This window comes from Mauremys mutica, chromosome 4 (genome assembly GCF_020497125.1).
Source record: "Mauremys mutica isolate MM-2020 ecotype Southern chromosome 4, ASM2049712v1, whole genome shotgun sequence".
Taxonomy (NCBI): domain Eukaryota; kingdom Metazoa; phylum Chordata; order Testudines; family Geoemydidae; genus Mauremys; species Mauremys mutica.
In genome coordinates, this window is record NC_059075.1 from 157465721 (window position 1) to 157490128 (window position 24408).

General features: G+C 72.1%; 3 protein-coding genes across 3 annotated transcripts; all 3 read left to right on the forward strand.

Annotated features, from left to right (window-relative positions):
• Nucleotides 1-661: 661 nt before the first annotated feature.
• MAPK3 (mitogen-activated protein kinase 3) lies at nt 662-9003 on the forward strand. Its single transcript, XM_045013339.1, has 9 exons — nt 662-855; nt 1731-1913; nt 2503-2692; nt 2809-2925; nt 4037-4151; nt 4266-4397; nt 4491-4600; nt 4849-4974; nt 7947-9003. Exons 1-8 carry the CDS (start codon nt 701-703, stop codon nt 4966-4968), a joined length of 1122 nt encoding a protein of 373 aa, XP_044869274.1. The 5' UTR covers nt 662-700; the 3' UTR covers nt 4969-4974; nt 7947-9003.
• Nucleotides 9004-10105: 1102 nt separating this feature from the next.
• On the forward strand, nt 10106-16550 carry GDPD3 (glycerophosphodiester phosphodiesterase domain containing 3). The gene is made up of 10 exons (XM_045013349.1): nt 10106-10236; nt 11776-11818; nt 12185-12320; nt 13394-13439; nt 13927-14045; nt 14379-14468; nt 14929-15062; nt 15556-15615; nt 15787-15838; nt 16301-16550. Exons 1-10 carry the CDS (start codon nt 10107-10109, stop codon nt 16445-16447), a joined length of 957 nt encoding a protein of 318 aa, XP_044869284.1. The 5' UTR covers nt 10106; the 3' UTR covers nt 16448-16550.
• Nucleotides 16551-17934: 1384 nt separating this feature from the next.
• YPEL3 (yippee like 3) lies at nt 17935-21506 on the forward strand. The gene is made up of 5 exons (XM_045013409.1): nt 17935-18121; nt 19249-19439; nt 19908-19951; nt 20576-20684; nt 21036-21506. The coding sequence occupies exons 2-5, from the start codon at nt 19323-19325 to the stop codon at nt 21123-21125; spliced, it is 360 nt and encodes a 119-aa protein (XP_044869344.1). The 5' UTR covers nt 17935-18121; nt 19249-19322; the 3' UTR covers nt 21126-21506.
• The last annotated feature ends 2902 nt before the right edge of the window (nt 21507-24408 follow it).

The window sequence follows — 24408 nt, forward strand, 5'->3', positions numbered from 1 at the left end:
GGCCTGCACGGGGATTGTGCGCAGGGGGCGGGGCCTGTGCAAAGGGCGGGGCCTGCACGGGGATTGTGCGCAGGGGGCGGGGCCTGCACGGGGATTGTGCGCAGGGGGCGGGGCCTGGGCAAGGGCAGGGACCTGGGCGGGGATTGTGAGCAGGGGGCGGGGCCTGGGCAAGGGGAGGGACCTGCACGGGGATTGTGAGCAGGGGGCGGGGCCTGGGCAAAGGGCGGGGCCTGCACGGGGATTGTGCGCGGGGGGCGGGGCCAAGTGGCCCAATGGGCGCGGCCACGGTTGGCTGTTCGAGCGAGGGGCGGGGCCTAGCGCAGGGGGCCGGGCCGGGGGAAGGGCGGGGAGGAGTCGGGGCCAATTTGAATAACGGGCGCGGCGTGACTGGGGATGGACGATTGGGCGGGGCCTAAATGCGGGGCGGGGCTGTGTGCTTGGGGGCGGGGCATGCGTGTGGACAGGAGAATGACAGGGTGCGGCACTTCCGCATTTCAGTGACGTCAGGCTCAGTCGTCCAATCCGGACGCGTAGAGGATTGTTGCACGGTGACGTTGCCCACGCCGAGGGGCACGTGGGCCATCGGGTAGGTCCCGCGCAGGCGCACAGCCGGCAGTGGGTTCCCCTGCGCAGGCGCGGTGCCGTCGGGCGGGGCGGTTCCGGGTGCGGCTGCGGCAGCGGGGATCGGATCGCAGCGGCCATGGCGGCGGCGACAGCGGCGGCCCCGGGGGGGCCCGGCCCGGTGCCGGGGGCGCCCAAGCTGGGGGTGGAGTCGGTGAAGGGGCAGGTGTTCGACGTGGGGCCGCGCTACACGGACCTGCAGTACATCGGGGAGGGGGCGTACGGCATGGTTTGGTGAGCGCCGCCGGCCGCCGTACGCGGCCCGAGACCCCCCCTCCTCCCGGCCACCGTACGCGGCCCGATCTCCCCCCCTCCTCCCGGCCACCGTACGCGGCCCGATCCCCCCCCCTCCTCCCGGCCACCGTACGCGGCCCGATCCCCTCCCTCCTCCCGGCCGCCGTACGCGGCCCGATCCCCCCCCTCCTCCCGGCCACCGGACGCGGCCCGATCCCCTCCGTCCCGCCCGGCCGCCGTACGCGGCCCGATCCCCTCCCTCCTCCCGGCCACCGTACGCGGCCCGATCTCCCCCCCTCCTCCCGGCCACCGTACGCGGCCCGATCTCCTCCCCCCTCCTCCCGGCCTCCGTACGCGGCCCGATCCCCCCCCCCCTCCCGGCCACCGTACGCGGCCCGAGCTCCCCCCCTCCTCCCGGCCACCGTACGCGGCCCGATCTCCCCTCCCTCCTCCCGGCCACCGTACGCGGCCCGATCTCCCCTCCCCCCTCCTCCCGGCCACCGTACGCGGCCCGATCTCCCCTCCCTCCTCCCGGCCACCGTACGCGGCCCGAGCTCCCCCCCTCCTCCCGGCCACCGTACGCGGCCCGATCTCCCCTCCCTCCTCCCGGCCACCGTACGCGGCCCGATCTCCCCTCCCCCCTCCTCCCGGCCGCCGTACGCGGCCCGATCCCCCCCCTCCTCCCGGCCGCCGTACGCGGCCCGATCCCTTCCCCGCGCCCCCTGCTCGCAGCGCTGCTGGCCGCGGTACCGGGGCCCGATCCTGTCGCTGCTCTGGGGGCGGGGCTGGGAGCCGGACTCCCGGGTTCCGGTTTCCATGGCGCCGGGGGGCCCCGCGCCCCGCCCCCCGTGCCCCATGCTCCGCTCTCTGCCCAGCTCCGCCTACGACCACGTGGGGAAGAGCCGCGCGGCCATCAAGAAGATCAGCCCGTTCGAGCACCAGACCTACTGCCAGCGCACGCTGCGCGAGATCAAGATCCTGCTGCGCTTCCGCCACGAGAACATCATCGGCATCAACGACATCCTGCGCGCCGCCGCCCTGGAGCACATGCGGGACGTGTATCCGCCCGCCCCGCCCCGGGCCCCGCCCCGCGGGGGGCCCCGAGCCCCGCCCCACAGGGCCCCCCCCCGCCGCACAGGGGGTCCCTGAGCCCCCCCCCGCTGCACAGGGGGTCCCCGAGCCCCCCCCCGCTGCACAGGGGGTCCCTGAGCCCCCCACCCCACAGGGTCCACCCCACAGGGGTCTCCGAGCCCCCCCCCAGGGCCCTCCCCTGCTGCACAGGGGGTCCCCGAGCCCCCCACCCCACAGGGCCCACCCCACAGGGCCCTCCCCTGCCGCACAGGGGTCCCCGAGCCCCCCCCCGCTGCACAGGGGGTCCCCGAGCCCCCCACCCCACAGGGCCCACCCCACCCCACAGGGGTCCCCGAGCCCCCCCCAGGGCCCTCCCCTGCCGCACAGGGGTCCCTGAGCCCCCCCGCTCCAGGGGAGTCGCACCCAGCGCCGGGCGAAGGGTCCCCCTGTGTCCCACCCCCACACCCCACAGGGGTGTCCTGGGCAAGGGGTCCCCATGTGGCCAGCCCCCCACCCGAAAGGCGCCGTCTCTCCCTACCAATCGTGTTATGCCCCTTGACCCCCACGCCCCCCCAGGTACATCGTGCAGGACCTGATGGAGACCGACCTGTACAAGCTGCTGAAGACGCAGCAGCTGAGCAACGACCACATCTGCTACTTCCTGTACCAGATCCTGCGCGGCCTGAAGTACATCCACTCGGCCAACGTGCTGCACCGCGACCTCAAGCCCAGCAACCTGCTCATCAACACCACCTGCGATCTCAAGGCGAGGCCCCTTCCCTGCCCCTGGGCCCGGCCCTGCCTGCAGCGCTGGCCCCCACCCCGCCACTGTTTGGGCGGGGGAGGGGGGCAACCAGGTCTAATCCTCCCTCCCCCCTGCAGATCTGTGACTTTGGTCTGGCCCGGATCGCCGACCCGGAGCATGACCACACCGGCTTCCTGACGGAGTACGTGGCCACCCGCTGGTACCGCGCCCCCGAGATCATGCTCAACTCCAAGGTGAGGAGCTGGAAGAGGCCTGGGTCAGGGAGCCAGGACGCCTGGGTTCTGTCCCCAGCCCAGGGAGGAGGGGCGAATCTGGCGGGTTGAGTTGCGGGGTCGGCTGGGAGCCAGGACACCTGGGTTCTGTCCCCAGCCCAGGGAGGAGGGGCGAATCTGGTAGGTTGAGTTGGGGGGTCGGCTGGGAGCCAGGACACCTGGGTTCTGTCCCCAGGCCGGAGAGGAGGGGGAATCTGGTAGGTTGAGTTGGGGGGTCGGCTGGGAGCCAGGACACCTGGGTTCTGTCCCCAGGCCGGGGAGGAGGGGGAATCTGGTAGGTTGAGTTGGGGGGTCGGCTGGGAGCCAGGACCCCTGGGTTCTGTCCCCAGCCTGGGGAGGAGGGGGAATCTGGTAGGTTGAGTTGGGGGGTCGGCTGGGAGCCAGGACACCTGGGTTCTGTCCCCAGCCTGGGGAGGAGGGGGAATCTAGTGGGTTGAGTTGGGGGGTCGGCTGGGAGCCAGGACGCGTGGGTTCTGTCCCCAGGCCGGAGAGGAGGGGGAATCTGGTAGGTTGAGTTGCGGGGTCGGCTGGGAGCCAGGACGCCTGGGTTCTGTCCCCAGGCCGGAGAGGAGGGGGAATCTGGTAGGTTGAGTTGGGGGGTCGGCTGGGAGCCAGGACGCCTGGGTTCTGTCCCCAGGCCGGAGAGGAGGGCGAATCTGGCGGGTTGAGTTGCGGGGTCGGCTGGGAGCCAGGACGCCTGGGTTCTGTCCCCAGCCTGGGGAGGAGGGGCGAATCTAGCGGGTTGAGTTGGGGGGTCGGCTGGGAGCCAGGACGCCTGGGTTCTGTCCCCAGGCCGGGGAGGAGGGGGAATCTAGCGGGTTGAGTTGGGGGGTCGGCTGGGAGCCAGGACACCTGGGTTCTGTCCCCAGGCCGGGGAGGAGGGGGAATCTAGCGGGTTGAGTTGGGGGGTCGGCTGGGAGCCAGGACCCCTGGGCTCTACCCTGGCCCCTGCCGGGGAGTGTCAGGGGAGCCAGAGCTCAGTTGTTTTGCCAGGCGTGTCGTTTTCTGGCCTGTTTCTCCAGGCTGGCTGCCCCTGCCCCACCCCTCTGACCCGCTGCCCGTCTGTCCCCAGGGCTACACCAAGTCCATCGACATCTGGTCGGTGGGCTGCATCCTGGCGGAGATGCTCTCCAACCGGCCCATCTTCCCTGGCAAGCACTACCTGGACCAGCTCAACCACATCCTGGGTGAGGGGTCGGGGGGGGGGGGGGGCTTCCGTGGAGTGGGAGGGGCCTCTTGCTCTCAGGGCGGGGCCTAGGCTAGCCCCTTCCCTCTCCATCCTGACTCCTCCCCCTGTGCAGGGATCCTGGGGTCCCCCTCGCAGGACGACCTGAACTGCATCATCAACATGAAGGCGCGGAATTACCTGCAGTCGCTGCCCCAGAAGGCCAAGGTGCCCTGGCCCAAGCTGTTCCCCAAGGCCGACCCCAAAGGTGAGGATCTGGCTCCGGGGGTCCCCGGCTCCAACCTTCTCCTGGTCGCCCCCGGCGACCGCCCCTCACTGCCCCCCTCTCGTCCCCCCACAGCCCTCGACCTGCTGGACAAGATGCTGACCTTTAACCCCAACAAGCGCATCACTGTGGAGGAGTCGCTGGCTCACCCCTACCTGGAGCAGTACTACGACCCCTCGGACGAGGTGGGGGTCCCCGGACGCCTGGGTCCCCTCCCCAGAGCTGGTGGGGATGGGCTCTGATGGGTTAGAGCGGGGGGGCTGGGAGCCAGGACTCCTGGGTTCTCCCGGGGGCGCAGGGAGGGGAGTGGGGGCTGGGAGCCAGGACTCCTGGGTTCTCCCGGGGGCGCAGGGAGGGGAGTGGGGGCTGGGAGCCAGCACTGGGTGGGGGTTGGCCACAGACACTGCAGCTCACTGAGCCCTGCTGTCTGCAGCCGGTGGCCGAGGAGCCCTTCACTTTCGACATGGAGCTGGACGACCTGCCGAAGGAGAAGCTGAAGGAGCTGATCTTCGAGGAGACGGCACGGTTCCAGCCGGGCTCCCAGGGGCCGTGAGCGCTGGTCAGTGCCGCCTTCCGCCCCAGGGGGCCGGGACACGGGCAGTTCCCTAGAGAGCCTCCCATCCGGCCATGGGGCAGGGACTGGCTGCCTCGGGGAGGGACATGGGGCCGTTCCCCTCCAGGGGGCAGCAGCTCCCATCCGGCCATGGGGCAGGGACTGGCTGCCTCGGGGAGGGACATGGGCCGTTCCCCTCCAGGGGGCAGCAGCTCCCATCCGGCCATGGGGCAGGGACTGGCTGCCTCGGGGAGGGACATGGGGCCGTTCCCCTCCAGGGGGGGCAGCTCCCATCCGGTCATGGGGCAGGGTCTGGCTGCCTCGGGGTGGGACATGGGGCGTTCCCCTCCAGGGGGCAGCAGCTCCCATCCGGCCATGGGGCAGGGACTGGCTGCCTCGGGGAGGGACATGGGCCGTTCCCCTCCAGGGGGCGCCAGCTCCCATCCGGCCATGGGGCAGGGACTGGCTGCCTCGGGGTGGGACATGGGGCCGTTCCCCTCCAGGGGGGGCAGCTCCCATCCGGCCATGGGGCAGGGACTGGCTGCCTCGGGGTGGGACATGGGGCCGTTCCCCTCCAGGGGGGGCAGCTCCCATCCGGCCATGGGGCAGGGACTGGCTGCCTCGGGGTGGGACATGGGGCCGTTCCCCTCCAGGGGGCGCCAGCTCCCATCCGGCCATGGGGCAGGGACTGGCTGCCTCGGGGTGGGACATGGGGCGTTCCCCTCCAGGGGGCGCCAGCTCCCATCCGGCCATGGGGCAGGGACTGGCTGCCTCGGGGTGGGACATGGGGCCGTTCCCCTCCAGGGGGCAGCAGCTCCCATCCGGCCATGGGGCAGGGACTGGCTGCCTCGGCGTGGGACATGGGCCGTTCCCCTCCAGGGGGCAGCAGCTCCCATCCGGCCATGGGGCAGGGTCTGGCTGCCTCGGGGTGGGACATGGGCCGTTCCCCTCCAGGGGGCGCCAGCTCCCATCCGGCCATGGGGCAGGGACTGGCTGCCTCGGGGTGGGACATGGGGCGTTCCCCTCCAGGGGGCAGCAGCTCCCATCCGGTCATGGGGCAGGGTCTGGCTGCCTCGGGGTGGGACATGGGGCCGTTCCCCTCCAGGGGGCGCCAGCTCCCATCCGGCCATGGGGCAGGGACTGGCTGCCTCGGGGTGGGACATGGGGCGTTCCCCTCCAGGGGGCGGCAGCTCCCATCCGGCCATGGGGCAGGGACTGGCTGCCTCGGGGTGGGACATGGGGCGTTCCCCTCCAGGGGGCGGCAGCTCCCATCTGGCCATGGGGCAGGGACTGGCTGCCTCGGGGTGGGACATGGGCCGTTCCCCTCCAGGGGGCGCCAGCTCCCATCCGGCCATGGGGCAGGGACTGGCTGCCTCGGGGTGGGACATGGGGCGTTCCCCTCCAGGGGGCAGCAGCTCCCATCCGGTCATGGGGCAGGGTCTGGCTGCCTCGGGGTGGGACATGGGGCCGTTCCCCTCCAGGGGGCGCCAGCTCCCATCCGGCCATGGGGCAGGGACTGGCTGCCTCGGGGTGGGACATGGGGCGTTCCCCTCCAGGGGGCGGCAGCTCCCATCTGGCCATGGGGCAGGGACTGGCTGCCTCGGGGTGGGACATGGGGCCGTTCCCCTCCAGGGGGGGCAGCTCACATCCGGCCATGGGGCAGGGACTGGCTGCCTCGGGGTGGGACATGGGGCCGTTCCCCTCCAGGGGGCAGCAGCTCCCATCCGGCCATGGGGCAGGGACTGGCTGCCTCGGGGTGGGACATGGGGCCGTTCCCCTCCAGGGGGCGCCAGCTCCCATCCGGCCATGGGGCAGGGTCTGGCTGCCTCGGGGTGGGACATGGGGCCGTTCCCCTCCAGGGGGCGCCAGCTCCCATCCGGCCATGGGGCAGGGACTGGCTGCCTCCGGGTGGGACATGGGGCGTTCCCCTCCAGGGGGCAGCAGCTCCCATCCGGCCATGGGGCAGGGTCTGGCTGCCTCGGGGTGGGACATGGGGCCGTTCCCCTCCAGGGGGCGCCAGCTCCCATCCGGCCATGGGGCAGGGACTGGCTGCCTCGGGGTGGGACATGGGGCCGTTCCCCTCCAGGGGGCGCCAGCTCCCATCCGGCCATGGGGCAGGGACTGGCTGCCTCGGGGTGGGACATGGGGCCGTTCCCCTCCAGGGGGGGCAGCTCCCATCCGGCCATGGGGCAGGGACTGGCTGCCTCGGGGTGGGACATGGGGCCGTTCCCCTCCAGGGAGCGCCAGCTCCCATCCGGCCATGGGGCAGGGACTGGCTGCCTCGGGGTGGGACATGGGGCCGTTCCCCTCCAGGGGGGGCAGCTCCCATCCGGCCATGGGGCAGGGACTGGCTGCCTCGGGGTGGGACATGGGGCCGTTCCCCTCCAGGGGGGGCAGCTCCCATCCGGCCATGGGGCAGGGACTGGCTGCCTCGGGGTGGGACATGGGGCCGTTCCCCTCCAGGGGGCGCCAGCTCCCATCCGGCCATGGGGCAGGGACTGGCTGCCTCGGGGTGGGACATGGGGCCGTTCCCCTCCAGGGGGGGCAGCTCCCATCCGGCCATGGGGCAGGGACTGGCTGCCTCGGGGTGGGACATGGGGCCGTTCCCCTCCAGGGGGGGCAGCTCCCATCCGGCCATGGGGCAGGGACTGGCTGCCTCGGGGTGGGACATGGGGCCGTTCCCCTCCAGGGGGGGCAGCTCCCATCCGGCCATGGGGCAGGGACTGGCTGCCTCGGGGTGGGACATGGGGCCGTTCCCCTCCAGGGGGCGGCAGCTCCCATCCGGCCATGGGGCAGGGACTGGCTGCCTCGGGGTGGGACATGGGCCGTTCCCCTCCAGGGGGCGGCAGCTCCCATCCGGCCATGGGGCAGGGACTGGCTGCCTTGGGGTGGGACATGGGGCGTTCCCCTCCAGGGGGCAGCAGCTCCCATCGGCCCCGGGGAGTGGGGGTCTCACTGTCTCTCTCTCCCACCCCCAGGTCCGTCACGCTCCAGCTTAGACCTGCCTCCCTCTGAGAAGGGTTCGACCTGGCCCTGCGCCCGGAGCGCCCCTCGGACTCTGATTTGGGGGGCTGGGGGGCCCCGCCCGAGGGGGCCAGCCCTGCCATCGTGCTGTATAACTGCTTCGCAATGTGGCTGTGACTCCTTAACCCCCCCAGGCTGTGCCTCTGGGGGGCCTGGCGGGGGACCCAGTGCCCCCCGATTCCTGGAGGTGGAGGGGAATCTCTCCTGCTTCCTATCTAACGAGTTACCAGTTGTAATGAGCCCCGGCCGTGCTGCTGGGAATGGGGGGAGGGGGCCTCGCCGAGGCGTTCCTGTCCCCCCCCAGGTCCTGTCCCTGTCGGGGGGGGGTTAGCGCCTGCCCAGCCGACAGGAGGGGTCCTTGGGGGGGGGACAGGTCCAGCCCCCTCCCCTTCCTGCCCTGCCTGTTCCAGTCTGGCTGGGAGGGGGGAGGGTTTCTTCCCCTGCCCCCGGGGCCTGGGTGTGAATTGATGAGCCAGGGTTGGTGGCTCCCCCCGGGGGGGGGGGAGAACCCTGGAGTCTGGGGCGGGTATTTTCATCCCTCCCCCACCTGGGGGCGCCACCCACTGTTCAAAGGGCTACAGCAGCACCTGCTGCCTCCTCCTGGAGCCCCCCCACTGACCTGTGCATGACCCCCAGAGTCTGCCCCCCCCCAGCCCACTGACACCTCCCCCCCCCAAGCCAGGAGAGAACCCAGGAGTCCTGGCTCCCAGCCCCCCCCCCCCCCCCGTGCTCTAACCCACCAGCCCCCACTCCCTTCCCAGAGCTGGGAGGGAACCTGGGAGTCCTCAGTTTCCCTGTCTCATTGGCTGCTCCTGTCTGCAATGTGGGCTGATCCCTGGTCCTCCTGCCCCCCCAGCCAGAGCCCCCCCATGGCGGGGGGGCGAGTGGCAGCTGCCCCCCAAGTGGGGGAAGGTGGGGTGTTGTCCTGCCCCTCGGGGTGGAGCTGCCTGGCCTCTGGTGACCCTGCTATGGACTGTACAGACCCCCCCCAATAAACTCTTCTGGATCCCAGCTGGTGTCTGATTGGGGGGTGGGAAGGGGGTACCATGCTGGGGGGGGGTGGGGAAGGCAGAGCCCCTCCCCCAGGGGCAGGCAGATGGTTAATGAGTGGGGGAGGGTCTCCACGGGGGGGGGGGGTGTAGGTGGTGGACTTTGTCCCTGGGTGGTTGGGGAAGCTCGGGGGGGGGGGCCCATTCCCGCAGGGAGGGGGGCGGTGCCCGCGGGGGGTGGAAGGAGGCTATTCCCGGGGAGGGGGGGCGGGGCCCGCGGGGGGGGGAGCTATTTCCGCGGGGAGGGGGGCGGTGCCCGCGGGGGCTGGAAGGGGGCTATTCCCGCGGGGAGGGGGGCGGTGCCCGCGGGGGGGTGGAAGGAGGCTATTCCCGCGGGGAGGGGGGGCGGGGGAGGGAAGGGGGCTATTCCCGCGGGGAGAGGGGGTGGTGCCCGCGGGGGGTGGAAGGGGGCTGTTTCCGCGGGGAGGGGGGCGGTGACTGCGGGGGGCAGGAGAAGGGGGCTATTCCCGCGGGGAGGGGGGGCGGTGACCGCGGGGGGTGGAAGGAGGCTATTCCCGCGGGGAGGGGGGCGGTGCCCGCGGGGGGGGTAGAAGGGGGCTATTCCCGCGGGGAGGGGGGCGGTGCCCGCGGGGGGGGATAAGGGGGCTATTCCCGCGGGGAGGGGGGCGGTGCCCGCGGGGGGTGGAATGGGGCTATTCCCGCGGGGAGGGGGGCGGTGCCCGCGGGGGGGGGGAGAAGGGGGCTATTCCCGCGGGGAGGGGGGCGGTGCCCGCGGGGGGGGGAGAAGGGGGCTATTCCCGCGGGGAGGGGGGCGGTGCCCGCGGGGGGCGGGAGACGGGGGCTATTCCCGCGGGGAGGGGGGCGGTGCCCGCGGGGGGCGGGAGAAGGGGGCTATTCCCGCGGGGAGGGGGGGCTATTCCCGCGGGGGGGGGAGAAGGGGGCTATTCCCGCGGGGAGGGGGGGGCTATTCCCGCGGGGAGGGGAGGGGGGGCCTGTCCCGCGTCCCGCGTGGGTGGCTGCGCCCGCCCGCCCCACCCGGCCTTTGCCCCGCGCCCCGCCCGGACCGGCTCCTCCAGCCCGGCCGGTCCCGCTCCCGCTCCCGCCATGGCGGCTCCGCTGCTGCTGGCGCTGGGGGGCTTCGCCCTCGCCTCGCTCTGCCTCCGCCGCCGGCCCCGGCTCCTGCACCGGCCCCGCCGGGCCCCGTTCCCCTGCCGCCACGTGGCCCACCGGGGGGGTGAGCGGGGGGGGCGGCAGGTGCAGGGGGGGGAGCGGGAGGGGGTGGCAGGGGCGGGGCGGCAGGTGCAGGGGGAGGGGCGGTGGGGGCGGAGGTTGCGGGGGGGGCGGGGGGTGCAGTGGGGGGAGCGGGAGGGGGTGGCAGGGGCGGGGGGGCGGAAGTTGCGGGGGGAGGGGGCGGCAGGTGCGGGGGGCGGCAGGGGCAGGGGGAGGGGCGGGGGGGGCGGCAGGTGCGGGGGGCGGCAGGGGCAGGGGGAGGGGCGGGGGGGGCGGGGGGTGCAGTGGGGGGAGCGGGAGCTGGCTCAGACCCTCTCCCCCACACCTGGCTCTGTCACCTGCCCTTTTTCCCCACACCTGTGGGGCGGGCTGGGGGGTGGATTCCTCCCTTCTGCTCCTTGCCCTGAGTGGGGAGCGCTGCCATCCCGGACGCCTGGGTCCCATCCCGGGGGTGGCGTGACCGAGCTGGGGTTAGAAACCAGGTGTCCAGGTGGGAGACCCACATCACCCCCAGGGCAGGGGGAACAGGAGCAGGGGGCAGGGAGCAGTGAGTCTAGGAGCAATGGAGCCAGGGGTCTGGCAGCAGTGGGGCTGGGAGCAGTGGGGCTGGCAGCAGGGGGGCTGGCAGCAATGGGGCAGGGAGCAGTAGGGCAGGGGGGCTGGCAGCAGGGGGGCTGGGAGCACTGGGGCTGGGAGCAGTGGGGCCAGGGGCTGGGAGCAGTGGGGCAGGGGGGCTGGCAGCAGTGGGGCTGGGAGCAGTAGGGCAGGGGGGCTGGGAGCAGGGGGGCTGGGAGCAGGGGGGCAAGGGGCTGGGAGCAGTGGGTCAGGGAGCAGTAGGGCAGGGGGGCTGGCAGCAGGGGGGCTGGGAGCAATGGGTCAGGGAGCAGTGGGTCAGGGAGCAGTAGGGCAGGGGGGCTGGCAGCAGGGGGGCTGGGAGCAATGGAGCCAGGGGCAGGGAGCACTGGGGCTGGGAGCAATGGGTCAGGGAGCAGGGGGGCTGGGAGCAATGGTTCAGGGAGCAGTGAGGCAGGGAGCAGTGAGGCAGGGAGCAGTGGGGCAGGGGGGCTGGGAGCAATGGGGCAGGGAGCAGTGGGGCCAGGGGCTGGGAGCACTGGGGCTGGGAGCAATGGGTCAGGGAGCAGTGGGGCTGGGAGCAGTGGGGCTGGGGGCTGGGAGCAATGGGGCAGGGGGCAGGTGGGCAGGGGGGCTGGGAGCAATGGGTCAGGGAGCAGTGGGGCAGGGAGCAGGGGGGCAGGGGGGCTGGGAGCAGTGGGGCAGGGAGCAGTGGGGCAGGGGGGCTGGGAGCAATGGGGCAGGGAGCAGTGGGGCAGGGAGCAGTGGGGCAGGGGGGCTGGGAGCAATGGGGCAGGGAGCAGTGGGGCAGGGGGGCTGGGAGCAATGGGGCAGGGAGCAGTGGGGCCAGGGGCTGGGAGCACTGGGGCTGGGAGCAGTGGGGCAGGGGGGCTGGGAGCAGTGGGGCAGGGAGCAGTGGGGCGGGGGGGGCTCTGACCCGGGCGCTCATATCTCCCCCCATCACCCCCAGGCTGCGGCGAGAGGATCGAGAACACCATGGAGGCTTTTACCCAGTGAGTGACCCCCCCGCGCCCCCCCAGCCCCGCTCCCCGCTCTGCCCCCCCCATCTGCCCCCTTCGGACGTAGGAGCGGCCGGACCGGGTCAGCCCAAAGCTCCAGCCAGGCCCGTGTCCTGGCGGCCGCCGGCAGCTGGTGCAGGGCCCCGGGGAGGGACCCGCCCCCTGCGCCCATTGCCAGCCCCTGGCAAACAGAGGCCGGGGCCACCAGCCCAGCCCAGCTCATGGCCCCTCCGCCAGGAACGCGTCCAGCTCGGAGCCCCGTTCCCGTCCTGGCCCCCAGCGGCGAGGAGCCCCCAGGCTGGGCCCATGGGGGGGGGGTGTCCTTGGGTGCCCCCCCCCCGCTGACCCGTCTCCCCGCAGCGCCGTGGCCCAGGGGACCCAGCTGCTGGAGCTCGACTGTCAGCGCACGCGGGACGGGGTCGTGGTTGTGTCCCACGACCAGAACCTGCAGCGCCAGGCGGGCCGGGACCAGAACATCCGGGACCTGGACTATGCGGTAAGACCCCCGCCCCCCCCAGACAGCCCCACGGGGACCCCCTGACCCCATAGACAACCCCACGGGGACCCCCTGACCCCCCAGAACCCCCACCACGATAGACAGCCCCATGGGGGCCCCCTGACCCCCCAGAACCCCCACCACGATAGACAGCCCCACGGGGGCCCCCTGACCCCATAGACAGCCCCATGGGGACCCCGTGACCCCCTAGAATCCCCACCACGATAGACAGCCCCACGGGACCCCCCTTACCCCCCAGAACCCCCACCACGATAGACAGCCCCACAGGGCCCCCCTGACCCCCCAGAACCCCCACCACGATAGACAGCCCCACGGGGCCCCCCTGACCCCCCAGAACCCCCACCACGATAGACAACCCCATGGGGACCCCCTGACCCCATAGACAGCCCCACGGGGACCCTGTGACCCCCCCTGACACCCCAGCACTATAGACAGCCCCACGGGGACCCCCTGACCCCATAAGACAGCCCCACGGGGACCCCGTGACCCCCCTGACACCCCAGCACTATAGACAGCCCCACGGGGACCCCCTGACCCCATAGACAGCCCCATGGGGACCCCCAGGCTCCCATATAACCCTCACAGGACCCCCACCCTCATAGAAAACCCCACGGGGATCCCCTGACCCCTATGGGAATCCCCAGCCCCAGGATGGCTAACTAGCCATAGACACCCCAATCCATCAAGCCCCCCCAGGTCCCCAGCCGCCTGAGGCCAGGCCATCTGGGACCTGGACTGTGGGGTGAGACACCCCCCCATGGTCACCCCCCACAGACACCCCAAGCCCTCATAGATACCCTAGGGGCCCCCAAGCCCAGACACCCCATGGGGACCCCCCACTCCAAGCCCCCAAATACACCCCCACAGGAACTCCTCCCCAGCACCCCAAAACCCCATCCTGGGAACTGGCAATCTGGGGTGAGACCCCCCCAGACCTCCCTGTCAGCCCCCACCTGGATTCCCAGCTGAGCCACCCCCAAGATAGCTCCTTTCCTGGGGTGTCTGTTGCCACACACCCCTCAGATTGCTGACTCCCCGCCTCTCTCCCCCAGGATCTGCCCCCCTACAGGGATCCCCTGGAGGTGACCTTCTCGCCCGGTAAGGGACCAGCTCCCGCCCACCCCCACAGGAGGTTTGCCCCTGGGAGCGGGGACCCCAGGGCTGGCAGGGGCCGCCAGGGGGCTCCCCTGGGAGGGGGGACCCCAGGCTTGGAGCGGGGACCCCAGGGCTGGGACGGGGGCGCCAGGGGGCTCCCCTGGGAGGAGGGGACCCCAGGCTCGGAGGGGGACCCCAGGGCTGGCAGGGCGCACCAGGGGGCTCTCCTGGGAGGGGGGACCCCAGGCTTGGAGCGGGGACCCCAGGGCTGGCAGGGGGGCACCAGGGGGCTCTCCCCTGGGAGGGGGGGACCCCAGGCTTGGAGCGGGGACCCCAGGGCTGGCAGGGGGCGCCAGGGGGCTCTCCCCTGGGAGGGGGGACCCCAGGCTCGGAGGGGGACCCCAGGGCTGGCAGGGGGGCGCCAGGGGGCTCCCCTGGGAGGGGGGGACAGGGCCACCCACTCGACACCCCCCTCCCTCTTCCCCTCCAGGCGCCTTCTCCCACGGCTCCGACCGCCGCATCCCGCGCCTGGAAGAGGTTTTCCAGAAATTTCCCAAGGTTCCCGTCAACGTGGAGATCAAACAGGACGACGAGGAGCTGATCCGGCAGGTGAGGGACCCAGGCGTCCGGTCCGGCCTTTCACAGGGCCTGAGCCGTGTATGGCCAGCCTGGGCCTGTCGGTAACTCACCAGACACCCCCAACCCCGAGCCGGGGAGAACCCAGGAGTCCGGGCTCACAGCCCCCGACTCTAACCCACCCGAGCCAGGCTCCCAGGCCTCTGCTCTAACTCACCCAATCCCCTCCCGGAGCCGGGGAGTGAACCCAGGAGTCCTGGCTCCCAGCCCCCCCCCTCCGCTCTAACCCCCCAGCCCCCCTCCCCTCCCGGAGCCGGGGAGAGAACCCAGGAGTCCGGGCTGTCTGTCTGTCTGTCCTACCCTCAGGTGGCGGATCTCGTCCGGCGCTACCGGCGCTCCCACATCACCGTCTGGGCCTCCTTCCAGAGCAAAATCCTCAAGAAGTGCAGGGCGGCCGTACGTCTGTCCCCCCCCCCCAACGTCCGTCTGTCCCCCCTCCCACCCCCATCTGTTCAACCCCCCCGTCCGTCTGTCCCCCCTCCCACCCCCATCTGTTCAACCCCCCCGTCCGTCTGTCCGACCCCCCGCCTGTCCCCCCTCCCACCCCCATCTGTTCAACCCCCCCGTCCGTCTGTCCCCCCTCCCACCCCCATCTGTTCAACCCCCCCGTCCGTCTGTCCCCCCTCCCACCCCCATCTGTCCGACCCCCCCCACGTCCGTCTGACCCCCCCGCCTCTCCCCCTTTCCCACCCCCGTCTGTCCCTCCCCGTCTGTCCGACCCCCCGTCTGTCCATCTGTCCCACCCCTGTCCCTCCTGTCCCATCCCCCAGCCCCCCGTCCACCTGGCCTCCCCCCCAGCAGGACACCCTCCCCCCGGCTCCCCACCCCCTGACCCTCTCCCCTCTGCTCTCGCCAGAACCCCGACATGCCCCACATCTTCTCCGTGCAGCGCGGCCTCCTGCTGCTGCTGCTCTACTACACCGGCCTGCTGCCCTTCGTCCCGCTGCCCGAGGCCTTCCTCCAGTTCCCGCTGCCCTCCATCATCAACAGGTGCCGCCGGACGCCTGGGTCCCACCGGCAGGAGGGGGGCTGGTGCTTAGAGCAGGGGGGCTGGGAGCGACTCCTGGGTTCTCTCCCCGGCTCTGGGAGGGGAGTGGGGGCTGGTGCTTAGAGCAGGGGGGCTGGGAGCCAGGACTCCTGGGTTCTCTCCCCGGCTCGGGGAGGGGAGTGGGGGCTGGTGGGTTAGAGCAGGGGGGGCTGGGAGCCAGGACTCCTGGGTTCTCTCCCTGGCTCGGGGAGGGGAGTGGGGGCTGGTGGGTTAGAGCAGGGGGGGCTGGGAGTCAGGACTCCTGGGTTCTCCCCAGCTCTGGGAGGGGAGTGGGGGCTGGTGAGTTAGAGCAGGGGGGGGCTGGGAGCCAGGACTCCTGGGTTCTTTCCCTGGCTCTGGGAGGGGAGTGGGGTCCAGGGCTTAGAAAGGAGGATGTGGTGGAGAACCCGGACACCTGGGTCCAATTGACACGATTTATCTCTCTCTCTCTCTCAGGACCTATTTCCCGGTGCCTAAAGGCTGCATGGGAAACCTGCTGGCAAAATTCACCCACATGTGAGTGGGGGGCGGGGACAGGAAGCGACCACGCCCCCACCCAATCAAGAGACCTACATTGCAAACCGCGCCCCCACCTCCTTTCACCCCTCACAGAGATGGTCTCTGGCCCCCTCCCCCCTGAAACGCAGGGGAACCCCCCCTCCTCTCTGACTGTGCCCCTCCCCCCAGGGTTACCATGAGGAAGAAACTTTTCAAACATCTGGAGGACAGAGGAATTCAGGTGAGGGTCCGGGGGCTGTGGGGCGGGAGTGAGGGGCACCGGCAGAGCTGGGGCGGGGGCTGGGCTGGCAGGGGCTGCGGGGCGGGAGTGAGGGGCACCGGCAGAGCTGGGGGGGCAGGGCTGGGCTGGCAGGGGCTGCGGGTCGGGAGGGGCTGGCAGGGGCTGCGGGTCGGGAGTGAGGGGCACCAGCAGAGCTGGGGGGGGGCAGGGGCTGCGGGTCAGGAGTGAGGGGCACCGGCAGGGCTGGGCTGGCAGGGGCTGTGGGGCGGGAGTGAGGGGCACCGGCAGAGCTGGTGGGGGCAGGGCTGGGTTGGCAGGGGCTGCGGGTCGGGAGTGAGGGGCACCGGCAGGGGCTGCGGGTCAGGAGTGAGGGGCACCGGCAGGGCTGGGCTGGCAGGGGGCTGCGGGTCGGGAGTGAGGGGCACCCCGGGGTTTCTTTTCACCGCTGCCCCTCCCCCCCAGGTGCTCCTGTGGGTGCTGAACGAGGAGAAGGATTTCGAGGAGGCTTTTAGCTACGGGGTCTCGGGGGTCATGTCCGACTACCCCACCCTGCTGCGCCGGTACCTGGACACCCACCCACCCCCTGGCCAGGACAAGACGGACGAGTGATGGGGCTGCTGCCCCTTCCTGGGGGGCCTGATGGAGGGTTGCGGGGGGCCGCTGCCCAATGGTCATTCTCCTGCCTGGGGTTTGCGGGTCGGGAGTGAGGGGCACCGGCAGGGCTGGGGGGGGCAGGGCTGGCAGGGGCTGCAGGTCGGGAGTGAGGGGCACCGGCAGAGTTCAGGGGGGACAGGGCTGGGCTGGCAGGGGCTGCGGGTCGGGAGTGAGGGGCACCGGCAGGGCTGGGGGACAGGGCTGGGCTAGCAGGGGCTGCGGGTCGGGAGTGAGGGGCACCGGCAGGGCTGGGGGGGCAGAGCTGGCAGGGGGCTGCGGGTCGGGAGTGAGGGGCACCGGCGGGGCTGGGGGGACAGGGCTGGGCTGGCAGGGGCTGCGGGTTGGGAGTGAGGGGCACCGGTGGGGCTGGGGGGGCAGGGCTGGGCTGGCAGGGGCTGCGGGTCGGGAGTGAGGGGCACCGGCAGGGCTGGGCTGGCAGGGGCTGCGGGTCGGGAGTGAGGGGCACCGGCAGGGCTGGGCTGGCAGGGGCTGCGGGTCGGGAGTGAGGGGCACCAGCAGAGCTGAGGGGGCTGGACTGGGCTAGCAGGGGCTGCGGGTCGGGAGTGAGGGGCACCGGCGGGGCTGGGCTGGCAGGGGCTGCGGGTCGGGAGTGAGGGGCACCGGCGGGGCTGGGCTGGCAGGGGCTGCGGGTCGGGAGTGTGAGGGGCACCGGCGGGGCTGGGCTGGCAGGGGCTGTGGGTCGGGAGTGAGGGGCACCGGCGGGGCTGGGCTGGCAGGGGCTGCGGGTCGGGAGTGAGGGGCACCGGCGGGGCTGGGCTGGCAGGGGCTGTGGGTCGGGAGTGAGGGGCACCGGCGGGGCTGGGCTGGCAGGGGCTGCGGGTCGGGAGTGAGGGGCACCGGCGGGGCTGGGCTGGCAGGGGCTGCGGGTCGGGAGTGAGGGGCACCGGCGGGGCTGGGCTGGCAGGGGCTGCGGGTCGGGAGTGAGGGGCACCGGCGGGGCTGGGCTGGCAGGGGCTGCGGGTCGGGAGTGAGGGGCACCGGCGGGGCTGTGTTCGGGGGTCTCTGAATAAATTCCCTTTGGATTAATTCGTGTCTCTCTCCTTCTCCGGGGGGGGAGGGGGGTGACCCGGGACCTGGGGCAGGTCTCTGCGATCCCAGGGACGGGCCAGCCCAGGCTGGGCCACAACCTGTTCTGGAGCCCGGAGCTGGGCTCGCCCCTGGCAGCTCTCCCGGACACCTGGGTCCCTTTCCCCGCCCTGCCGCGCTGAGGGAGGGTTCAGCTGCCTGGCCCCACCCACACACCTGCTGGGGCGAGGCTCCTCCCTGCCTGGCCCCGGTCCCGGTCCCCTCCCCCACCCCGTCCTGGAGTGCCCCCTCCCCTTCCCTGGGCCTGAGTCTCCACCCCACACGCACCATCGGTGCTGCCCCCTTTAAGACCCCCCCACATATTCAAATCTGCCCTCAGCCACTCCGTTGCGTCCTCGCGCCGCCGAGCAGCGCCTCATTTGCATGCCGCCTTCCCGTTGGCGGCTGGGGGTGGCGCAGGGGCTGCTGGGAGGAGGGGGCGGGCGGCTGCCAGCTGGTTTGTAAACAAGCGCTGGAGTCTGGGGGGCCGCGCTGCGCCCCCGCCCGGCCCCTCACCCTCAGCGAGAGAGACCAGGCGCACAGGTGAGGCGAAGGGCGGCGCGGGCTGAGCGGGTCTCTTGTGGGACCGGCGAGCGGCCGGGGGGGCGTGTGTCCGCCTCTCTAGGCTGCCCGGGGCCCGGGGGGCTTGTTTGTGGGCGGTGCCTGGAGATGGGGGAGTTAGGGCCCGGCCCCCCCACTATCTGCGGGGTCCCAAGGGCGTGGGGGGGCGGACGCAGGTGGGGATCGTAGCCCCCCCCCCGTCCCGGCACTGGGGGGCGGCCCACAGGGACCTTGTCCCGATAGATCCGGCCGGCAGCCGCGGCTGGAGTCCGCGCCCCGTAGCCCAGGGGGAGGATGCCCGGTCCGGGCTATAGGGGCTGTGGCCCGTATGGGTCGGGGGGGGGATTTTCCAGAGCCCCTATGGGGGGCTGCTAGGCAGGCGGGGGTCTCTGCCCCGCGCCCCTCCCCGGAGCCTTCCTCCGCCCTTTGCTGCCTTGCAGCTTCCCTGGCGCGGGGGGGGCGGGGGTGAGGAAGCAGGAGCCAAACCACATGGGAGCCCGGACTCCTGGGTTCTCTCCCCGGCTTTGGGAGGGGAGAGGGCTGGTGGGGCTTGGAACCAGGACTCCTGGGTTCTATTCCCAACTCTGGGAGGGGAGTGGGGGCTGGTGGTGAGAGCGGGGGGCTAGGAGCCAGGACTCCTGGGTTCTCTCCCTGTGGCTGGGAGGGGACAGGGGCTGGTGGGTTGTGGGGCCGGAGAGCCCGGACGCCTGGGTTCTATCCCCAGTGCTGCTGGGGCCTCCCCACAATCGGGGAGAACCAGCCAGGGCGAAAGGCAGCCGGGTGGATGGTACCCAGGGGGCAGGACCCAGGTTGGAGTGAACCCAGTGCTGGGAGCACTCTTCTTAGGAAGCTCGCAGCGCTGGGGGGCAGGGCCTGGCGGGGGCACTGCCGGGAGGAAGCTCGCAGCGCTGGGGGGCAGGGCCTGGCGGGGGCACTGCCGGGAGGAAGCTCGCAGCGCTGGGGGGCAGGGCCTGGCGGGGGCACTGCCGGGAGGAAGCTCGCAGCGCTGGGGGGCAGGGCCTGGCGGGGGCACTGCCGGGAGGAAGCTCGCAGCGCTGGGGGGCAGGGCCTGGCAGGCTCGGGTCCCAGCCGTGTGTTTTGCTTTGCAGTTGCTGCTCCGCCCCACAGGCCGAACCGGGTCTCTCGGTGGCCGGGCCAGTCCCGGGCGGTGCCGGTGGCCGCCATGGTCCGGCTCTCCAAGCCCAAGACGTTCCAGGCCTACCTGGACAACTGTCACCGCAGATACAGCTGTGTGCACTGCCGGGCACATCTGGCCAACCACGATGACCTCATCTCCAAGGTCACTGCTGGGGGGAAGCTCGCAGCCTGAGGGAGGGGACGGGAAGTGGTTGCAGCATGTTCAAGTAAACAACACAAGGGGAAGGGGAAGTGGAGAGGCAGGAGGGGGGGGGGGGAGAGCTCTGCCGGTGCCCCTCACTCCTGACCCGCAGCCCCTCCCAGCCCTGCCCTGCCCCCCCCAGCTCTGCCGGTGCCCCTCACTCCTGACCCGCAGCCCCTCCCAGCCCTGCCCTGCCCCCCCCCAGCTCTGCCGGTGCCCCTCACTCCCGACCCACAGCCCCTGCCCCCCCAGCTCTGCTGGTGCCCCCCAATCCCGTGGCTGTGGAGGGGTAAGTGAGTGTGAGCTGGTTAATAAGTGATCTGGGCTCGGGGGAGGGGGGGTTGGGGGAACAGAGAGGCTGGGGGGGAGCTCAGCCTGGGCGGGGGAGGGGCTCGCTGGGTTTAACGACCCTCTTGTCTTTTATTCCAGTCTTTCCAAGGGAGTCAGGGGCGAGCTTATCTCTTCAACTCAGTGTGAGTACGTGGGGGGCAGGGGGGACAGGGAATGGGACCCAGGCGTCCGGGACAGCTCCCCTTAGTGCCCTGAAGCGCCCCCAGGGACCCAGACTGTAATGGGACCCTGGCGTCCGGGACAGCCTCAGAGGCCGGCACGGCAATGGGACCCAGGCGTCCGGGACAGCCTCAGAGGCCGGCACGGCAATGGGACCCAGGCGTCCGGGACAGCCTCAGAGGCCGGCACGGCAATGGGACCCTGGCGTCCGGGACAGCCTCAGAGGCCGGCACGGCCACGGCAATGGGACCCTGGCGTCCGGGACAGCCTCAGAGGCCGGCACGGCAATGGGACCCTGGCGTCCGGGACAGCCTCAGAGCCCGGCACGGCAATGGGACCCTGGCGTCCGGGACAGCCTCAGAGCCCGGCACGGCAATGGGACCCTGGCGTCCGGGACAGCCTCAGAGCCCGGCACGGCAATGGGACCCTGGCGTCCGGGACAGCCTCAGAGCCCGGCACGGCAATGGGACCCAGGTGTCTGGGGATTTGCCCATGCAGGGCTCCCAGCCTGCTGGGGAGGGGGAGAGCACCTGGGATGGGGGGGGTAGGACCCAGGTGTTGACCTCCCTCCCTCCCCCCCCCTCCAGGGTGAATGTGGGGTGTGGGCCGGCTGAGGAGCGGGTGCTGCTGACAGGGCTACACGCAGTATCCGACATCCACTGTGAGAGCTGCAAGACCACGCTGGGCTGGAAATACGTGAGTGGGGCCCGGAGCCCCCTGCCCCCCCAGCCCTCCAAAGCGCCCCTGCCCCTAGAGACCCCCTGCTCCCCCCAGCCCTCCAGAGCGCCCCTGCCCCCAGGGACCCCCTGCTCCCCCCAGCCCTCCAGAGCACCCCTGCCCTGAATGACACCCCATTACCCCCCTAGCCCTGCTCCCAGAGACCCTGACCCCTCCTCTGGCCTCTAGGGTCACTCTGCCACCCCTTGATCCTACACCCATCTCCTCCCAGCCCTCCTGCCCCCCCAGCCCTCCTGGCACTGGTGCAGGGGTCCTGGCGGGGGCTGGGGGGCCCCCGATGCTGACGCAGGCTCCCTCCCTGCCCCCCAGGAACAAGCCTTCGAGAGCAGCCAGAAGTACAAGGAGGGGAAATACATCATCGAGCTGAGCCACATGATCAAGGACAACGGCTGGGACTGACCCTGCCCCACGGACCCCACTGCAGCGGGGCTTGCACCATCGTTCCCATGGAAACCAGCAACAAGGCGGGGCCTTGCAGCATGAGTTCTATGGCCTAACTGAGGAGGGGGCTCCCTGGCACCGTTTCCATGGAGATCCATCCCAAACCTGGTCCCCCTGCAGCAGGGGTGGGGCTCACCTCAAGGTTGCTATGGAGACCACCCTGCCCAGGACCACTCCACTGCCAGGAAGGGGCGGGACCTTGCTGCACCGTTTCCATAGAGATGAGCACCGCCTCCTAACTTTGCATGGGGACATTACTGAACATTAATTAATGTGTGTGTGTGTGTTGGGGAGGACAGGTAATGCCCACCATGGGGGGGAGGGCGGTGCTGCACTGTGCTCTGATTGGCTGGGGGGGAGGGTACTGCCCGAGGGGGCAGGAGGGGGGACCCCCAGGAGATGCTGTGTCGGGGGAGGCGGGGGGGCTGTACAATATTGAGTGTGAATCCGTCGTGTGTAAATAAAACAGCTTCAAGTGTCGGTGCCAGTGGGCTCTGCGCGCAGCAGGGGGCGCTGGGGGGCGCTGTAGGGTAACAGGGCCCCACTCCCCCCCAGCTCCAAAGGCTCCTGGGAAACAGCCCTGCCGGGGCGGGGGGGGCAGGGAGTCTGCAAAGGATGATGGGAGAAGGGTCTGGCAGACCTGCAAGGGGTAACAGGCCCCCCCAGCTCTGCCGGTGCCCCTCACTCCCGCCCTGCAGCCCCTGCAAGTCCCGGGCTGGGGGCTGGCAGCCTGTGGGGCAGACGGGCGTGGGGAGCGTCCTGTGACACTGCCCCCTTGGAGAAGGCCAAGGGGCTCAGAGACCCCCAAATAACGGGGGTGCAGGGTTCCCCCTGGCTGGAGTGGGGCCACGGAGGGACGGGGCTGGTTTCCCTTCCCTGGACGCCAGGGGGCGCCCGAGCCCCGTCTGCAGCACCAGGGAGACGGTCAAACTCACCGCCCAGCCACGGCTGCTCTAACCCCCCGCCCCCCCGCCAGAGCCGGGGAGAGAACCCAGGAGTCCTGGCTCCCAGCCCCCGCCCCTCCCAGAGCTGGGGAGAGAACCCAGGAGTCCTGGCTCCCAGCCCCTGCCCCTCCCAGAGCTGGGGAGAGAACCCAGGAGTCCTGGCTCCCAGCCCCCCACCTCCCAGAGCCGGGGAGAGAACCCAGGAGTCCTGGCTCCCAGCCCGCCCCCTCCCAGACCCAGGGAGAGAACCCAGGAGTCCTGGCTCCCAGCCCCCCCTCCTCTACCCCACCGGCCCCGACTCCCCTCCCAGAGCTGGGGAGAGAACCCAGGGAGTCCGGGCCCCCTGCCCCCCTTGCAGCTGTCTGGCACAGCTGTGAAAACAGCTGTATGACAAACGATTCCCCCCGCCCGGCCCCCCAGGCTTGTAAACCCGGCCAGGATCAATCAAGCCACTTTGGAGCCAGGGTGTTAATTAGGCAATTAGGTGGCTTCAAGCAGGAGGAACCAGGGCTGGGCTAGCGGGGGGGGGGGGCTGCGAGTCAGGAGTGAGGGGCACCGGCAGGGCTGGGGGTGGCAGGGCTGGGCTGGCAGGGGCTGTGGGTCGGGAGTGAGGGGCACCGGCAGAGCTGGGGGGGGGCAGGGGGGGGCTGGCAGGGGCTGTGGGTCAGGAGTGAGGGGCACCGGCTGGGCTGGGGGTGGCAGGGCTGGGCTGGCAGGGGCTGTGGGTCGGCAGTGAGGGGCACCGGCAGAACTGGGGGGGCTGGGCTGGCAGGGGCTGCGGGTCAGGAGTGAGGGGCACCGGCAGAGCTGGGGGGGGGCAGGGCTGGGCTGGCAGGGGCTGCGAGTCAGGAGTGAGGGGCACCGGCAGGGCTGGGGGTGGCAGGGCTGGGCTGGCAGGGGCCGCGGGTCGGGAGTGAGGGGCACCGGCAGGGCTGGGGTGGCAGGGCTGGGCTGGCAGGGGCTGTGGGTCGGCAGTGAGGGGCACCGGCAGAGCTGGGGGGGGGCTGGGCTGGCAGGGGCTGTGGGTCGGGAGTGAGGGGCACCGGCAGAGCTGGGGGGGGGCAGGGCTGGGCTGGCAGGGGCTGTGGGTCGGGAGTGAGGGGCACCGGCAGGGCTGGGGGTGGCAGGGCTGGGCTGGCAGGGGCTGTGGGTCGGCAGTGAGGGGCACCGGCAGAGCTGGGGGGGGGCAGGGCTGGGCTGGCAGGGGCTGCGGGTCGGGAGTGAGGGGCACCGGCAGAGCGGGGGGGGGGCAGGGCTGGGCTGGCAGGGGCTGCGAGTCAGGAGTGAGGGGCACCGGCAGGGCTGGGGGTGGCAGGGCTGGGCTGGCAGGGGCCGCGGGTCGGGAGTGAGGGGCACCGGCAGGGCTGGGGGTGGCAGGGCTGGGCTGGCAGGGGCTGGGGGTCGGCAGTGAGGGGCACCGGCAGAGCGGGGCGGGGCGGGGCTGGCAGGGGCTGTGGGTCGGGAGTGAGGGGCACCGGCAGAGCTGGGGGGGGCAGGGCTGGGCTGGCAGGGGCTGCGGGTCGGCAGTGAGGGGCACTGGCAGAGCGGGGGGGGCAGGGCTGGGCTAGCAGGGGGCTGCGGGTTGGGAGTGAGGGGCACCGGCGGACGGGGGCAGGGCTGGGCTAGCAGGGGGCTGCAGGTCGGGAGTGAGGGGCACTGTCAGGGCTGGCGGGGGCAGCAGGTCGGGAGTGAGGGGCACCATCAGGGCTGTGGGGGGGGGCAGCAGTGACGGCTTTAATCCGATTCACCCGATTCCCCAGAATAGGGCCCCGCGCCTAACGGGGCCTCGCTCACGGGGTCTTCAGTGGCATTTCAGTGCGGGGGGGGGGGGGGGTCCTTCGATGCGGTAGAAAGCCCAGAGTGGACCCCCTGCTTCTGAGTATTGCAACTGGGCTCTGCGGGTCATAAAGCCGGCCCTGGGGGGCAGGGGCTGCAGGTCGGGAGTGAGGGGCACCGGCAGGGCTGGGGGGGCTGCAGGTCGGGAGTGAGGGGCACTGGCAGGCTGGGGGGGCGGGGGGGGGGGCTGCGGGGCACTGGCGGAGCTGGCGGGGCGGGGGGCTGCGGGTCGGGAGTGAGGGGCACTGGCGGAGCTGGGGGGGGCTGCGGGGCACTGGCGGAGCTGGGGGGCTGCGGGTTGGGAGTGAGGGGCACCGGCAGGGCGGGGGGGGCGGGGGGGCACTGGCGGAGCTGGGGGGGCTGCAGGTCGGGAGTGAGGGGCACCAGCGGGGGCGGGGGGACGGGGGGGCTGCGGGGCACTGGCGGAGCTGGGGGGGTGGAGAGGGCTGCGGGGCACTGGC

What these genes read in the sequence shown, in the direction of transcription:
- MAPK3 (XM_045013339.1), top strand. Translation starts at nt 701, where the DNA reads ATGGCGGCGGCGACAGCGGCGGCCCCGGGGGGGCCCGGCCCGGTGCCG. An exon ending in GGGGCGTACGGCATGGTTTG is followed by an intron (nt 856 to 1,730) that starts GTGAGCGCCGCC and finishes CTCTCTGCCCAG; the next exon opens with CTCCGCCTACGACCACGTGG. An exon ending in AGATCATGCTCAACTCCAAG is followed by an intron (nt 2,926 to 4,036) that starts GTGAGGAGCTGG and finishes GTCTGTCCCCAG; the next exon opens with GGCTACACCAAGTCCATCGA.
- GDPD3 (XM_045013349.1), top strand. Translation starts at nt 10,107, where the DNA reads ATGGCGGCTCCGCTGCTGCTGGCGCTGGGGGGCTTCGCCCTCGCCTCG. An exon ending in CTGGCAAAATTCACCCACAT is followed by an intron (nt 15,616 to 15,786) that starts GTGAGTGGGGGG and finishes CCCTCCCCCCAG; the next exon opens with GGTTACCATGAGGAAGAAAC. An exon ending in TGGAGGACAGAGGAATTCAG is followed by an intron (nt 15,839 to 16,300) that starts GTGAGGGTCCGG and finishes CCTCCCCCCCAG; the next exon opens with GTGCTCCTGTGGGTGCTGAA.
- YPEL3 (XM_045013409.1), top strand. Translation starts at nt 19,323, where the DNA reads ATGGTCCGGCTCTCCAAGCCCAAGACGTTCCAGGCCTACCTGGACAAC. An exon ending in ACGATGACCTCATCTCCAAG is followed by an intron (nt 19,440 to 19,907) that starts GTCACTGCTGGG and finishes CTTTTATTCCAG; the next exon opens with TCTTTCCAAGGGAGTCAGGG. An exon ending in GCTTATCTCTTCAACTCAGT is followed by an intron (nt 19,952 to 20,575) that starts GTGAGTACGTGG and finishes CCCCCCCTCCAG; the next exon opens with GGTGAATGTGGGGTGTGGGC.